The sequence below is a fragment of the Semicossyphus pulcher genome, unplaced genomic scaffold (genome assembly GCF_022749685.1).
Source record: "Semicossyphus pulcher isolate SPU_LCO1_2020_fin unplaced genomic scaffold, fSemPul1.0.p SCAF_10, whole genome shotgun sequence".
Lineage (NCBI taxonomy): Eukaryota > Metazoa > Chordata > Actinopteri > Labriformes > Labridae > Semicossyphus > Semicossyphus pulcher.
The window spans coordinates 4,910,471-4,925,064 of NW_027211604.1; the positions used below are offsets into that span (position 1 = coordinate 4,910,471).

The 14,594-nt window shown below is 41.9% G+C and overlaps 1 protein-coding gene across 1 annotated transcript in view; it reads right to left on the reverse strand.

Annotated features, from left to right (window-relative positions):
• LOC138605581 (neural cell adhesion molecule 1-like) overlaps window positions 1–14,594 on the reverse strand; it is a 296,228-nt gene that overhangs the window by 51,874 nt on the left and 229,760 nt on the right. The window contains exons 10-13 of the mRNA XM_069677942.1: window positions 13,632–13,782; window positions 4,449–4,633; window positions 3,813–3,909; window positions 126–293 (exon numbers count right to left, since the gene is read on the reverse strand). Of these exons, the coding sequence (XP_069534043.1) occupies window positions 126–293; window positions 3,813–3,909; window positions 4,449–4,633; window positions 13,632–13,782 (601 nt within the window). The remainder of the gene's footprint in view (window positions 1–125; window positions 294–3,812; window positions 3,910–4,448; window positions 4,634–13,631; window positions 13,783–14,594) is intronic.

A 14,594-nucleotide genomic window follows, 5' to 3' on the forward strand; every position in this document is an offset into this window, starting at 1 on the left:
AATAACCCAAAAATGTTGTTCCGATGCTTGCAAATCTAATGACCCTGTACAGATTGTGCAGACAAACTTCTGATAGTGAAGGGGAGGCACACATGAACCCTGGTCTGGAGAAGTGGGTGACTCACCTTCATCAGCATCGTGGTCCTTGCTATTCCACTCCCTGCCAGGCAAACGCCACTCCACTCTGTACTTGATAATAGGCACTCCACCCATGGAGTCGGGCTCCTCAAAATGTACCACTGCTGTGCTGGAGAAAGGTTCCACTCTTTGAATTTCTGGTGCTGACGGCACCTCTGAAACAGAACAAAGACAAATAATAACCTCAATTTTTTTTCCTCAAAATCTCAGCTGGCAATGAATCCCAAACTGCAAGAAACTCAGATGACATGCAACGCGTCTGTCCAGGGTGAACCCCGCCTCTCGCCCAATGGGATTGGCTTCAGCCCCCCTGCCACCCTTAAGAGGATAAGCGAAGTAAACTGAATTTTTAAAGGTAGATTATAAAATCGTGTTCCGTCAAGTCTAAATCAAGTGTTTACCCTTGTAAACATCTCTATGGGGGGTCGTTCATGGGCTACAAGACATATCAGGGACAACATCAGCAGTCATCTCCTTTTAAACTGCAGTGCACCAAGGACAGGCTGAACAACACGTTTTCTGATTGGCAGGTTTGAGACGTCACAAACCTAAGGAGCCAATCCCGTTAATGGACGGGGTGACACTATGCATATCATTATGTGTAACCAATGGCAACCACTTCGCGATGCGCGAGCCAGCTGTAACTGTCATCGTAATTTTTGCAAACTCACTACTGACTACTAACCTTAACGTTACTACTACTAATTACTACATTTCCAGCTAGCTAAGTTTCAACAAGCTGCCACTAAACGACGGCAGAGACGTGTTTTGAGGGGCGGTTGGACATTTGCATAGTGGGCGGGGCCTATGCAGATTCAGGAATTTTTAATGAGGGAGAAGGAGGAGATGCTTTAGGAGGATTTTTACAAGAATGTATTTTGCAGAATTTCAAACAGAGCATTTTACATGTCTTAAAACATGACTGGAGCTACTCTTTCAACAGTTTTATATTTCCTGGCTTGTTGGCCTGTGTATCATCTCTCTATCTGTCACTTTGAAAACTGTTTGCAGTTGTTATTAGTAAACATTCTTATGTTAGCGCTCATGCTGCTGCCACTAGTCTTAAACCACAGGATGCCACTTACAGTACTGCAGTGCCATTTGATTAATAACTGATAACTATGACTCTCATCCCTGTTAGTTATTAGACACAGCTCGTCACCAACTAGAAGGCATCTGCATACCTGTGTTTTCATGTACACACAGGTAACTGTGTAAATGAAAACATAGGTTGGAAGTAAAGTCGTACTTGCTGATATTACTTTGATTGATGCCAGCCACTGTAACACCCACTGATGATGCATCTTCTCCATCACAGTTGTGGTGCTGGTGTGCCTCTAATGCCCCAAAACATTTGGTCACCAAATTACTGAACATCTGTTGAACATGCATGAGCGAGCTGAAGCGACAGCTTTACCTCCGGCCTGAGTCTCACATCGATTCAAGATGGAACAGAACTCGAGCAGCCTATGCAAGTGATCAGTATTCTGTACACACTGTGATGATGTTGTTTATATTACAGGGGTGACTAATCATAATGCCAGGTGGGTGTTATGTCCATCCCTTCAATTCTGGTCTAGAGACTTTAATTACTGTTTATATAATTAGATACAGTATATTAATGGTTTCCAGAGGATTGTAATGAATTGGGTACCTTTGTTCTGGTGCTTCAGGCTGCACCGGGCTTAAACTTAACTATTGCACAAGAAAAGTAATGAACACTGCAGCAGAGCAGTCACTGCCGGAGCTTCAGACTGTCAGTGCTTAGCGCTGGACACCCCGAATTTCCCCCGGGGAATAAAAAAAGTATTTCTGATTCTGGTTCTGATTCTGACATTACAAAGCAACAGCAAACGTTTATCTCAATGCTAAATGGATTCAGCTAATTATTAGTTTGGATGTCCTTGAGCCACACTTTAACTTCTTCACACTCTTTTCGTTTTCTTAAACTGACCTGATCTTCTCTGCATGAAGTCCCATGAGTGTGTAATTCAGAGGTGGCTTTATTACCCTTGAAACTGAAAGACTTGTGTACTGTAGCTCTTTGCCTCACGCTACATGTTGATTTATTTTACCTGACATATCAATGTGGAAAATAAGGCGTGACGATGTAATTGAAGGGTTATTTTTGGAACCCTTTAAGTCACGCTGCAGCTGGAAGAGGTTCAGGCTAACTGATGAGTCATGCAGCAAATGACATAAAAGAAGCACCTTAAATGACCTGCAGGATATTATACAGTGGCAACAGAGGCTGCAGCATAATTAATTCCACTACACTGTATTTAGACAGTGTCCTGAGAACTCCTCTAATGGGTCCTAAACAATTTGCATACTGAATGAAGCCAACACAAAACAAATACAGTGCAAAGAAAGAGAAACGAAAGGACCGTCCTGCTGAGGTTTGTTAACTAATGATCTGTGCTCTGGACGACTCACGATTCTGTGCACGGTCCAGCTTCATGTTCTATCTATGTGCTGCTTTTTGAGCAACATGTACATGAACCTAACAGCACTTTCCATCTGTATGTAGGTAACTGAAATATATATCGAAGCTACCACTCTGTTAACTGTCTCAAGGAAATGTTAAATACATTTCATGTGCATGTTTCACCTTACTCCATTCACTGGCCTCTCATTGCTTTTAGAATTGACTTCCTGTTATGTAATGTTAGGATTATCTATAACCTTTAATGGGTCATGCACCTAACTACACAGCTCAGCTGTCAATATTCCCACCCTTGATCTTGACCTTGATCAGAGAACGGTTTGGATCCATGTTAGTTGATATTGGGTGCCTATGGTCGGTAAAGAAGCGGAGAGATAGCGGTTCAGGTGGGATTCACCGATCACAAAACATCATTTTGGCACAAAGGATCACACCCCGGCCAAGCAGGAGCTGTGACATCATGTCTAATCTCCGATCCCATCGGCAGTGGTCTGATGACGATATAGCCTCAACAGTGAACATGCCGGGCGTGTAGCCAGCGGTTAGCGATAAACGACTTCCAGTCAAGACTTCCTTTTCCGCGCGCTGCATTGTTTACAGATAAATAAACCGTTTTTCTTGTGACTGACTTTAATGAAAGGGTCTTACCAAATTTCAACATCATGATGCAGATTAGTAAAAAGTAAACATGAAGCTTCGTCAAGTCTGACCTCAAGAGGAGAAGAAAATTCGGCTCGATCATTTCTGATGCATTCGAGGAAGTCAGTAAATCTGAACGCTGAACGGCTTTCGTGACACAGCGTGAAGGGAAGTTACATTTTAGATCTAATGCAGATTGTTAGCTGTCTGTTTATAGAGATTAATAAGAAGCTCAATCATCGTCAGATGACGCTGATGGGAGCCGGGATGTCGTGAAGGCGGATCACGTTCTGCCTGCTTTTGCTCTCCTCACTGACTGTTTTTCCCGCATACGCCGCAGCCTGCTGATACGTGATTGGTCAATATCACTCGTACTACAAGTGGACTACAAACGGAAACAAGAACACGGTCTACAGTCTGTAAATAGAGATTACATACTTTCTGACTTGTGTGGTCATCAAACTGTCAACACTTCCAACTAAATGTTTTTACCTCTCTCTTTGAACTTTTCTAATAATAATAAAATAACTCTAACGCTAACACTACATATGTTAAGTTAAGTGCAATACTTAATTTTAGCTGAACAAACCTGCTTGGATAAGAAGGAACTCCTTGGACTCGGTGCCCATCGCGTTGGACGCTGTGCAATTGTAGCTGCCAAAGTCGCTCTCAGAGTCGGGGGCAATCTGAAAGACAGAAAAAGACAAAAACTAAGTAACACCAGGTCATGTGGTGAGGCACTACAGATGAAATACAACTAGAGTGGACCAGTGAAGAGCTTGAACATGTCCGTCATCAGAATGTCATCATTTGTATCATCATCAGAAGTTTATTAATGGCTGATTCGAGTGATTCTTTTTGAGATGGTCTCCAAAGCCCAAATATCCACTGTAGTAACTCATCATTACACACTTGTTCATCAATAGTATCTAACGCTCTGCCTGTCTCCTATTATGATCTCTGATTAAGAGTTCTTACTGAACTACTTGGTAGTTATTCATTATTCAGGGGAGTCACTAATCTCACTGGAAGTGTTTTTCTGTTTCATTAAATGAATAACAACTAGAATTTCCTTTTTCTAATCAGCCCACGTTTTTAAATTTAAAATGATAATTCGAAAAAATATTCCAAAAAGTCTCCATGAAGCTTTTGTCTGACACTAAAGCGGACCAACTTTTAGCTTATGCACAAACAGTCTCTGCACAATCAGTGTGGTGAAGCAGACCTCCAGGTAGCTGCCGGTGGGCGTGTTGTAGATCTTCTCGTTGGTGACGTTGGCAGAGGGCAGCTGGTAGCCGTCTCTGTACCAAACCACTGAGGCTCCGGGGTGAGCCTCCACCTCACAGCTGATGTTAGCCGGGTTTCCCTCCCACGTGTACACTGCCACTCTACCCTGGATCTTTGGAGCGTCTGCAGGGAAACAATGAAGTGATGGAAAATGTTATAACAAAAATGTTTGGAACAACTTACTTGCTAGGCCAGAATAGAGTATAATAATGGCATGCATGTGGAGTGAAACTGCAGTCGAATAAGCAGAAAATAATCAGAAAATGCAGATGTCTATGTTTTTTAAGACAACGAAAATATTGGTTGTGTAGAATTGTTGCAAAACTGAGAAATATCTTCCCCCTTTTGGCCACTTTAATCGGTAAATGTCTTAAGATCAATGAAAGATTTAGTTTTAGAGGAACCACAGCCCAAAGGAAAGTAAGGCTAAACTATCACTGATCAATATTTAGTTTCAAAGTCAACTGGAAATGCTTCTTTTAGATAAAGTGCCATGAAGAAAGCACCATGCTCATAAAGAACAAAAAGCTGGAGGACATCAATGAGAAAGAGCTTAAAAAGACAAAGTACAACAATGTTACTAAACATTTTACATTTGAATAATCAAAAATGTTTTTACGAACGGGGTTCTGTCAAAAGATCCTGATAATCCCACACAGAGAAACATTTGCAGGCCTTAAGAGTTGCTATTCTGCTCACTCTCCATATTGTCGTCTTGGTACCATGATGGTGCATAAACTACAAAACAGCTTAAATTTGGCTTCTATAAAATCAGTTGTGTTTGATAACCAAAGAACACAGTGGTGATGAGAAGGAGACGGACTTCTGTTCCACCTCGAGGACATTGAGGAGCTCTTTAACGAGTCAGCTCTGTCTCTTTAAGAAACCCCACTTTCTCCTGATTGGCCAGCTCTCCGAAGCCTTCCGAGGGACAGAACCCTGTGTTTGAGGCAGGCCTCCTACCCTGTGGCCGTGTTACAGAGTTGTCGGCAAAGAGTAAACTTGACTTTTTGGATGTGAAATGAATGTCTGCTGCTCTTGTCCTTTCCTTCACAGCCAAAGAAACACTTTCTCCATGACATTCTTAACCAGCTTGACGAGCAGAGCCGTTGAGTGAAAACAATGTCGGAGGCAGACTGAGCTGCTGTGTGGGCGTGTCCTTGAACTGTGTCAGGGGCAGGGAGTTCTGCTGTGTCTCGGGCAGAAAATGCCCAAAAATAGAGTTCCTCTACTTTGTGACATCACAAAGTGAAGTGTCTGGAGAAGTCTGTCTGAAAGCAAGCGTTCAGGGAGGATTACTCCAACAGACTTTTACCTACAGATTTGAACTCCTCCCACATTTAGTCTGGACATCCATTGCAACATTATATATATGTCTTAAAATGTAAAACCGCATAATACCCCCTCTAACATTTATGTGGTGCAGCTCAATCTTGGAATAAGTTAGCTTGTCTGCTGGCCATGGTTTGGTTACTGCATACATTGTTCCAACATGAATAATATTTCCACTAATACAATCTCATTTCCATCTAACAGGATCTGAATGATGTATTTCCATAATGCAGAGCTAACTCTTGAATATATTCCAAAGCTGTGTGAGAACAGGGACAGAGAGAGAGAGGCTCTGTTGATTCAATCCCCTTTTACACAAACATACACACAATGATAAATCAATCTGCTCGGACGGACCACACGTTGTCTTGTATTGTGCGAGGAAGGGATTGTGGGATTGCAATATTTCCTGTTTCCCCCTGAAGCTCTTCTCTTTCCAGGAGATCGTATCAAGACGACCACAGAGAAACTTCATTTAGAGATCTTTGTAATCAGAAAAGACACTACTGAAGGCAGAAGGAGCAATTATGTGTTAATGCTGAAAGAACCTTTAGTGTTAATGGTGAACAAATGCGAATGTGAATGCTTGTGGCTAAGTTTGTCTAACTTCTTAATCTATACATTCAGTGTTGGCTCTTAAAACTACTTTATAGAACACTATTTTTTTGCCCATTGTACCGAATGTTCCTGCTCAGCAATTACAAAAAAAAAGTCTCACAGGGCTGAATGCCATTATTTCGCAGTAAGTCTAATAGCCTAAATTATTAAGTCATCAGAGATAACCAACTGTAAGGCACACTGTCAATTCCAACTGCTATAGGAAATTCAGCTTGCTTATTTTGTGCTTATTTTGGCTTTAGTTGAATATGTGATCCTTCCTCTCACTGAAACGCTCTGTATTTTATACCTGCAGAGACGGCCGCCATCAATGCAATCGTGTAAGCCCCATTTAGCGAGCTAAATGACATGGCCGCTGATTGAATTGATACCATATGGCCAAAACTCTTCACCTCAGCCTTTATTTCTTGGCAGCGTTGTTGCAAAGTAAGAGGCTCTAACAGTGGATGACTGTTCCTGCATGGTTTCCTTTTATTATATCTGCCTCACATCACCGAGCACGGCTCGTGAATGCACTGAAGTATGCTTTGTTTCCTGAGTGCTGTGAAATGCCGTGGCCCCTGACACTGCCGGGGCTTTGCTTCTGACCCCGCATCCTTAAAAAAGTGTGCAGAGTGCTGCCGCTGGGATTGATGGACGAGGCCGAGTCGATAGATGCTCCATCGCCTGCAGCTCTGATTAGGCTCTCCCTCCTTCTATCAATTCTGCTTTTGGGCCTCATTGACTTCCTACAGTGCTGTGACCTGACTGTTTGATTTCTGCAGCCCCCTGGTCGGGTCCAGGTGAGATTATTGATGAGTCTGTAAATAACAGGAATGTATCGGCTGGTGGTAGAATACACACAGAGCACGATGAACGTAACTGTATTAATTACAGAACTCGCCATGGTAGCTACAAGCAAGGTCTTTGAGTGGAATTGAGACGCAAGTGTTTATATTGTCTGTAATTTATTTGAATCTAATGTCAAATAGGCCGAGAGCCAGGTCCAGCCCTCAGGATGTTTTATGCTACCTTTTTTTTTCCACTATTTTCTGCTACCTTTTTTTTCCCACTATTTTCTGCTACCTTATACGTTGGGCCATCACATGATGATAATGACCACTCCTAACCTGGGGCCGTTTGGGGCCCAAAAACCCCTTTTTTGAAAGATGCTTTTGGCTACATGATGTCAATGCACATATGAAGGTACTACAATGGCATTAATAGTCTTACAGGTATGAAAGTTGGCAGAGAGTATCCTGAAACATTTGGGAAAGTAACTATATAAGATTTGGGGGCTTGCTGCCGTTGTATTTTCTTCATAAAGACAAAAATGACTGTCCAACTGACAAATTCTCTTCAAAAATGCTGATTTTTTTTTGCATTTTGTTGAAAATCAATGTCTCACATGCATGTTAAAAAATTACCCAATTTCATAAGCTTCAATTTTAGCCCAAGATGGTGGAAAGTTCTCCCAGAATGAAGAGGCTATTATTGGGCGACAATTTAGCTTGTTATTTTCTCTATGAACACCAATCTGCATATTAGAAGATATAATCTCTGAGAGTTTCATGTAAATACATGTCTGTTAAGTCTCTATATATCGCTGAATAAGGTAACCATGGTGATTGAGCCTATGGCCAGCTGATGAAAGCCTTGCAGTATTACAGACTGGGTGTCTGTGGCGACAAGCGGCGCCCAGTTAGTGACGCGTTTTCCATCAGCCAGCAGTGGTTGGTCTGCCAGAGAGGGTAGGCGGAGCTAAGCGGCTGCTTTTCCGCTCTCTGCAAGTGTTGTGAGTAAACAGTAATCTACTATGGCTGAACAAACAAAGAAAAGATGGATGACTACAGATACAACTTCAACAAGAAGTGAAAATCCAAAGAAAAAGAAACAAACTCGACGCTCAGATGAAGCAAACAGTCTGAAAAGGAAAGCGACCGTCAGCCAGGAAAATCATGAGTTACAACCGGAGCCAACCGTGGACGTCACACATGCAACATCTTTAAAATTATAAATATAACTAACCTGTTCAATTAAATTTTTCAATATAAAAAAAATACTAATACAATACTTTTTTACAGCCGGGCTACATTTAGTCATTAGGCGCTTCTCTTGCTCGATCCATATTGACCACGTCACCATTAAACGACGTGTGCTGAGCAGTACAAGAAGTCACATATAACTCCTGAACAGACAGTAGCTGCTTGGGGAAACAGTTTATGTTTTTAGTGTGCGTGCAGGGTGACACCACAGGTATTTAATGCAGATAACAATCTGGTTGTAGACGTTGTCTCTCAACTCCTTTCTTGCGTTTCACTTGCGCCCCTGACTGTAAACAATGACAGATGGAAAGAGTAAGCTTTGGCTTAGATATCTGATATCAGAGGCTAAATTGTGTTGAGGCAGCAGCTGATGGGCTCTACACAATGACTGTTGGCAAGAAACAACGGGTCTCTGAAGCGTCATTATATAGGTCTCATCACTGGAGTTGTGTTTAAATTTGGCACCAATAAAAAGCAAAGCTGCAGTTTCTGTAGGACAGGGATGAGTACAGAAGAAGTGACCGGCTCGCAGCTCAAACAGTGCTTTCATTAGACTTTCATGCTAAACAAACTCTGTCTGTCGACAAAGCCGAGCTCAAGCAGAAGAGACATTAACACTTTCCTATCAGTCCTTCAGCAGCAACCTTAGACACACTCAACCCTGCTAATCATGCTGTGCAGCAGATAGGAAGGTCCACGACCAGATAAGGTCTTTTTGTGTGAGTGGGCGAGCAGTGAGAGAGACTACAGTGAGTGAGAACCGCACTCAAGACAAAGCACCTTTTCTTATCAATAATTGCTTGGCAACAGTGAATCAGCTACCTGATTACTCGCTGATTACTGGAGCTCGCTGCAGCCCTTCAAAAGGCTCTATCAACGCTATATGTTGTGATTATATCTGAGCAAATTGCTGCTGCTCTGAGAGCCGGGCATATTAATCCAATTAAGCGCTCATTGGCTTAATTTATCTGTTTTTACTGGTAATATTCAATGGATTTCAAAATGAGACCAAGTATGATTAAGAAATAAATACACATCCAATCTGCTCAAGCATATGTTTGAGTGTGATTGTAAAGTGTGTAACTGATGGGAATAACAGCACCCGGGCACGGCGGGTCAAAGGTAATCTGAGCGGATTGCGGCTAAAGGATTGGATCAAAACTTGAGAACGGCGTTATCAGGACATCCAGTTTTTTGTAGGGCTTTTATCTGGATAAAATCTTCAGTGTGTTGTTCAAAACTTTTGGTTAGGATTGGGATAACTTTGATTCCAAAACTCAGGATCCTGATCCCAGCAGAGGAGGAGATTCAGGCTGGATTTCAGGGACAAATCAACACGTTGTTTTTTACCTATGACCTTATGTTTGCATTTGAATTGCTGTATTGCTGCAGTGATGAAGCAGATACATTAGGGTTGTAAAAACATGTAAAGGATTTTGTCCCCATGAATTATTTCCACCAAATAGCATCGAGTCAAACACAAATAACTTTCTGTGGATTTAGGCGGCCAATGTAGATAAATTATACAGCACAAGGGGTTTCCAAAGTATGGCACAGTGAGCCTCCCCTGAAAGAACTGAAAGAACTGAAATCAAAATGAAGAGATCACATGGTTCAACATGGACTCCTTGGTTGTGGGTCATGTACTTACATAACAGCCAATGGCTTTTTATGCTTCACTGTCGCGCAGCAGCGGGGAAAAACAGACTCAGCAGCAGAAAATTACTCGCGTATTACGTCCCGCCTCCCGCGCAGCATACGTGGCTGCTGGAGATAGCAACATTGGAGCGTTCTGTCCTGACACACGCGTGTCAAATATAAACTTCAAATACGCTGCCTGTGTACATTCCCTGTCAGTCTCCACAGACTGCTTGTTCTCAATATGATTTATGAGCTAACATGGTCGCGTACTGTCATTCTTTCCAAATCTGGATTATGCTGATCCAGATTGAATATTTGAACAACTGGGCCCTGGGTTTCAAAAACATTTCTGAGCCTGGATTTTAGCCGAGTTTAGAAAACGTTGGTTGTTTTTTTGTCTGTACTCTACTCCACTGTTGTCTTTAATTTGAAAGCATTTCAATTTGAAAAAGCAAAGATAGTTGTTGCTGTTGACCCCAAATTGAAATAAACGCCTCCAAGCTTTTGAAAGGCATATTCATTTAAAATGTTGTTTAATTTGAGCACAGAGGCCGGGCTAATGAAAGTATTTAGTCCCAATACTTCAGACCGTAGCTAATTTTCAGAATGGAGGAAAATAATCCAGCATTAGAAATGATTTGCACCCTAACAGACCCTCACAGTCATGCAGATGTTAAAAGTATAATTAAGGCTCCTGACACTCTCGAACACGCTCTGTATAAAGTGTCAATAAGAAGAAAAATGGGTGCACAAGCGCTTTAGTCCAGCGTGAGGATGATCAAAGGCTCCAGTAATTAGACAGAGTCATTCTGAGCCTCAAAAACTGCCGTACCCCGAGGCTGTGTCAGAACTGAGACCTTTTTGTTTCCATGGAAACTAATCGCGGTGGTAGCATTGACCCAGCAAACTGTGCTCCCTCTCGCCCACATTTATCCCCACAAACAGAGGTGACAGCTTATACAGTCTATCCTCACACACATCCCCCCGGTCTTTACAAGCTCTCCCTGTTATCTTCTGCTTCAGGAGTTTCTGGGTTAAATGTTTCTTTGCCTTCAGTGCAATGTTAGTATATATTCTTAATAGGCTCTAAAGTAATTGTAAAGTAAACGGTGCTTAACGGCTTGATTGGCTCCGTTTATGAAATGGCAGCCTGTTGCTCCGGCTACGTGTAAGGTGTCAATTCAAACATTGCTAAATATAGTGTGTGGAGGTGCAACAATTAGTCGACATTGTCAGGAAAAAACGATGACAGAATTAGCTGCCAACACATTCAGTTATCAATAATAAGTTGGTTATGTCATTATGCCTGTTTTCATGCTGTGTGCGGACATCACATCGATTTCCGGAGTTTGCTGAGAGGTGAGTCGCGCATGCAAAACGACACACACAGGTACACAAAACACAGCAGCATAACACCATCGCCCTCAACGCTGCAGAGAAAAGGAGCGCCTGCAGGACTTGTTAAGTGGACTTTGCTTATCACAGGAGCACGTCGGTAATGTATTTGAATTCTTTTTATATCAGCACTTGCCTGTCCTTGGTTTTAAATGGACAAAAACTTATAATATAGATATGTTTGTATCAGTAGTATCCAAATCAGCTGCAAAGTTTATTCAAAGACTTTTTGAATGAAGAACTCATATTTAGTGTCTTTATTGTTAGTTAGCACACGCTCTAAAGAACCTCCAACTACATTTAAAGCCAAGAGCTAAATATGAGCCACTGAGTTATTGTACAATTCTTTATCCAATTAGTCGATTAATCATTTCAATAATCGATGACTAGACGACGATCAAAACAGTCATTAGTTGCAGCCCTACTAAGTACATGTTGCTTAAAAGGTTGAATAAGCAACCATGTGTTTGGTGTAAGTCCAAACATTGCTTAGATTAAACATCGTGTGTCGATCATCTGTGCAAAAACTTAAAATCTCAAATGAGGTTAAATTGCGGTTTCTCCCTCGAGCAGAAAACGTGGGAGACGTTCTCCATGACCTGGCATCACGACGGAACGATGTCATGTCAAATCTTTTCACACCAGGAGCACATTTCCTGTGACAGACGACATCCTTTACAGTCACGATGACACCGACACGCTCAGCCTTGTGCTATAGGGTGACTTCATGATGCTTCATGTCACCTGAGATGTGAACGGCCTCGAGCACAACTTGGTGGCTTGTAACTAAACCTTGTAATCGGTAAGCTTTTAACTTTTGCCGATTTCTTTTTATCAAAGACTTTTCATTATCGTCTGATGTGAGTGATTCAGTAAAACATGAGTGAAAAAAATTTAAGGACAAGAAGCTATTCCTAAACGACAGTTGGTTTGTTCATGATATAATGTCAGATAGATGTTAGCTTTTTTAGCCCTCATAGCATAAATGACTTCCTCTTTCTATCGTGCAATTGTTTTGCAGCTCTTGTAATGGATTTCATTTTGGTGTCATTCTCTCCCTTGTTATCTGAAAATGTCACTCTCTGCAGCAGTGTTAGACTCTGTTAATTGCTTCATTTCTACCTTTACTAAAATTTAACAAAGTTTAATGTAAAAGTAGTCTGTTAATTATCATTGATCGAAGTCATTTCCAGCTGGTGCAGCAGGCTGCAGAGCTCAATCTGTAGACTGAAATCGTTCTAGTCTTCGGCCTGTCGTTGTGAAACTATCCCCGGTTTTAGTTTCTGTTTGTCAGAGTAGAAATTTGGTAAAGAGAAGCTTTCTTTTGCACAAATATTAAACTATTATAAAAGGAGAAGTTTCTGCTGAGAAGAAGATTTGCACATGACAGGCAGCCACAAGGAAAGTCGTGCCTACAGGTAAAACAAACAGCTAATGAACGAACGTTGTCATGACGCTGTCAGAAATGATTTGAGGAAACGGAGGAGATCACAGGTGAGCAGGAACGGATACGTTTGTTGCCTGGGCACCAAAAATGTCATTTACAACAAAATGACTGGAACACGCTGAACATCACAGACCGACGACACGCGCCCCGCGTCGACTCAGTAACATGTTAAACCGAAGCGTAATGACTTCCTGACACTTCCTCTGCAGACTGTGGAGACAGGAGCAGCTGCAGCAGCTGGTCCACATCAGGGCTGATAGAAGAAAGATGTCCGTCTGTCACGAGGTTTCCTTCGGAAGAATTCTTTGAGGCCTCATTTCCTGATTCGAGCACTTCAGTGCCTCCTGTAGCAGTGGTGATTTTCTCTGATATTAACAGACTCTTTGACCTTTATTGGGCTATTACATGTGTAGTAGTGATCTAATGTGGAAATAGAATCCTGACCAAATCACTTTTAACATCTGGCAGCAAAAAAATGTTTAAATAATAAAGTCTATTCTGAGAAATGCAAAGTGAGTTTACATTGAAACCTGACAGTAACAGCAGCTGTTTGCACTCATGCATTCATTTCTACAGGCTGAATCAGATCATTAGACATGGAGCTGGATGTGCGTCGACAGCACCAGTAAAGCAAGCAGGATAAAGACGAGAGAGGGTGACTTACAGCGGACCTCCAGGTACATGAGCTGGTCGTCCTGTCCGATGGAGTTGCTGGCGGTGCAGAGGTACATGCCGGCGTACGTGAACTGGACGTTCTTCAAGGTGAGGGAGGACACCCGAGCGTGGCTGCGCACCACAATGTTTCTATCAAGGCTCTACGGAGAAGAGGAGACAGTAGTTATTCTCACTTACAAACACAGAGAAATGGATGCAGGTGTTGTTTGTGTCTCAGTGTCTGCCAGCTTGTTTACGAGAGTTTTATTATTCTTTTGCTCTCAAAGAAAAAGCATCCCCCGGAGGCAATGGTTTTATGTTTATAGTTTGTTTGGAATAAACAGGATTAAAAATATAGAAGATCTATTGGGAACTGAACTAATATTTCATCACCGGAAAACTATAATACTATAAAGGAAACATGACCTATTGAGTATGAATTGTTCTGCACAAACAAAGAGACAGAGGAAAAAGAGTCTTGTAATGTCGGTATCATTAATTAAGAAATAATGAAAGGACTAGGCTGGTGTTTTTATATATATATTTCTTATTGTGAAGTCGATACCACAGACACGAAGGGGAAGACCTGAAAGAGAAACTAAATTGCTGGTTTGTCTTTTCTGACATTCTCTTTAATCAGCTTTTATGGGTCACTTCATTTAAACAGCAGACACAGGCGGCTGCATCGTCAACATGCGCTGCAAAATCGCAGGTACCACTCTGAAAGGTTCGACTGACGTGTTTAAACTCAGAAACTCTTAAAGGGCCAGTTCGCCGATTTCCAACCTCAGTCCTATCACGCTATCACCTCCACCAGACGACGTCAAACGAGTCATCTGGTGGAGGCCAGGGAGCTCGCTAAATTACACTTCCTCAATCTAGAACGGCCGCCTCCGATGTCATGTCTCGTTTAAAATCATCAGGTTTGAAACGTAGACTGCAGACCGGAAGATTTTTTAGACGATCCACCTAT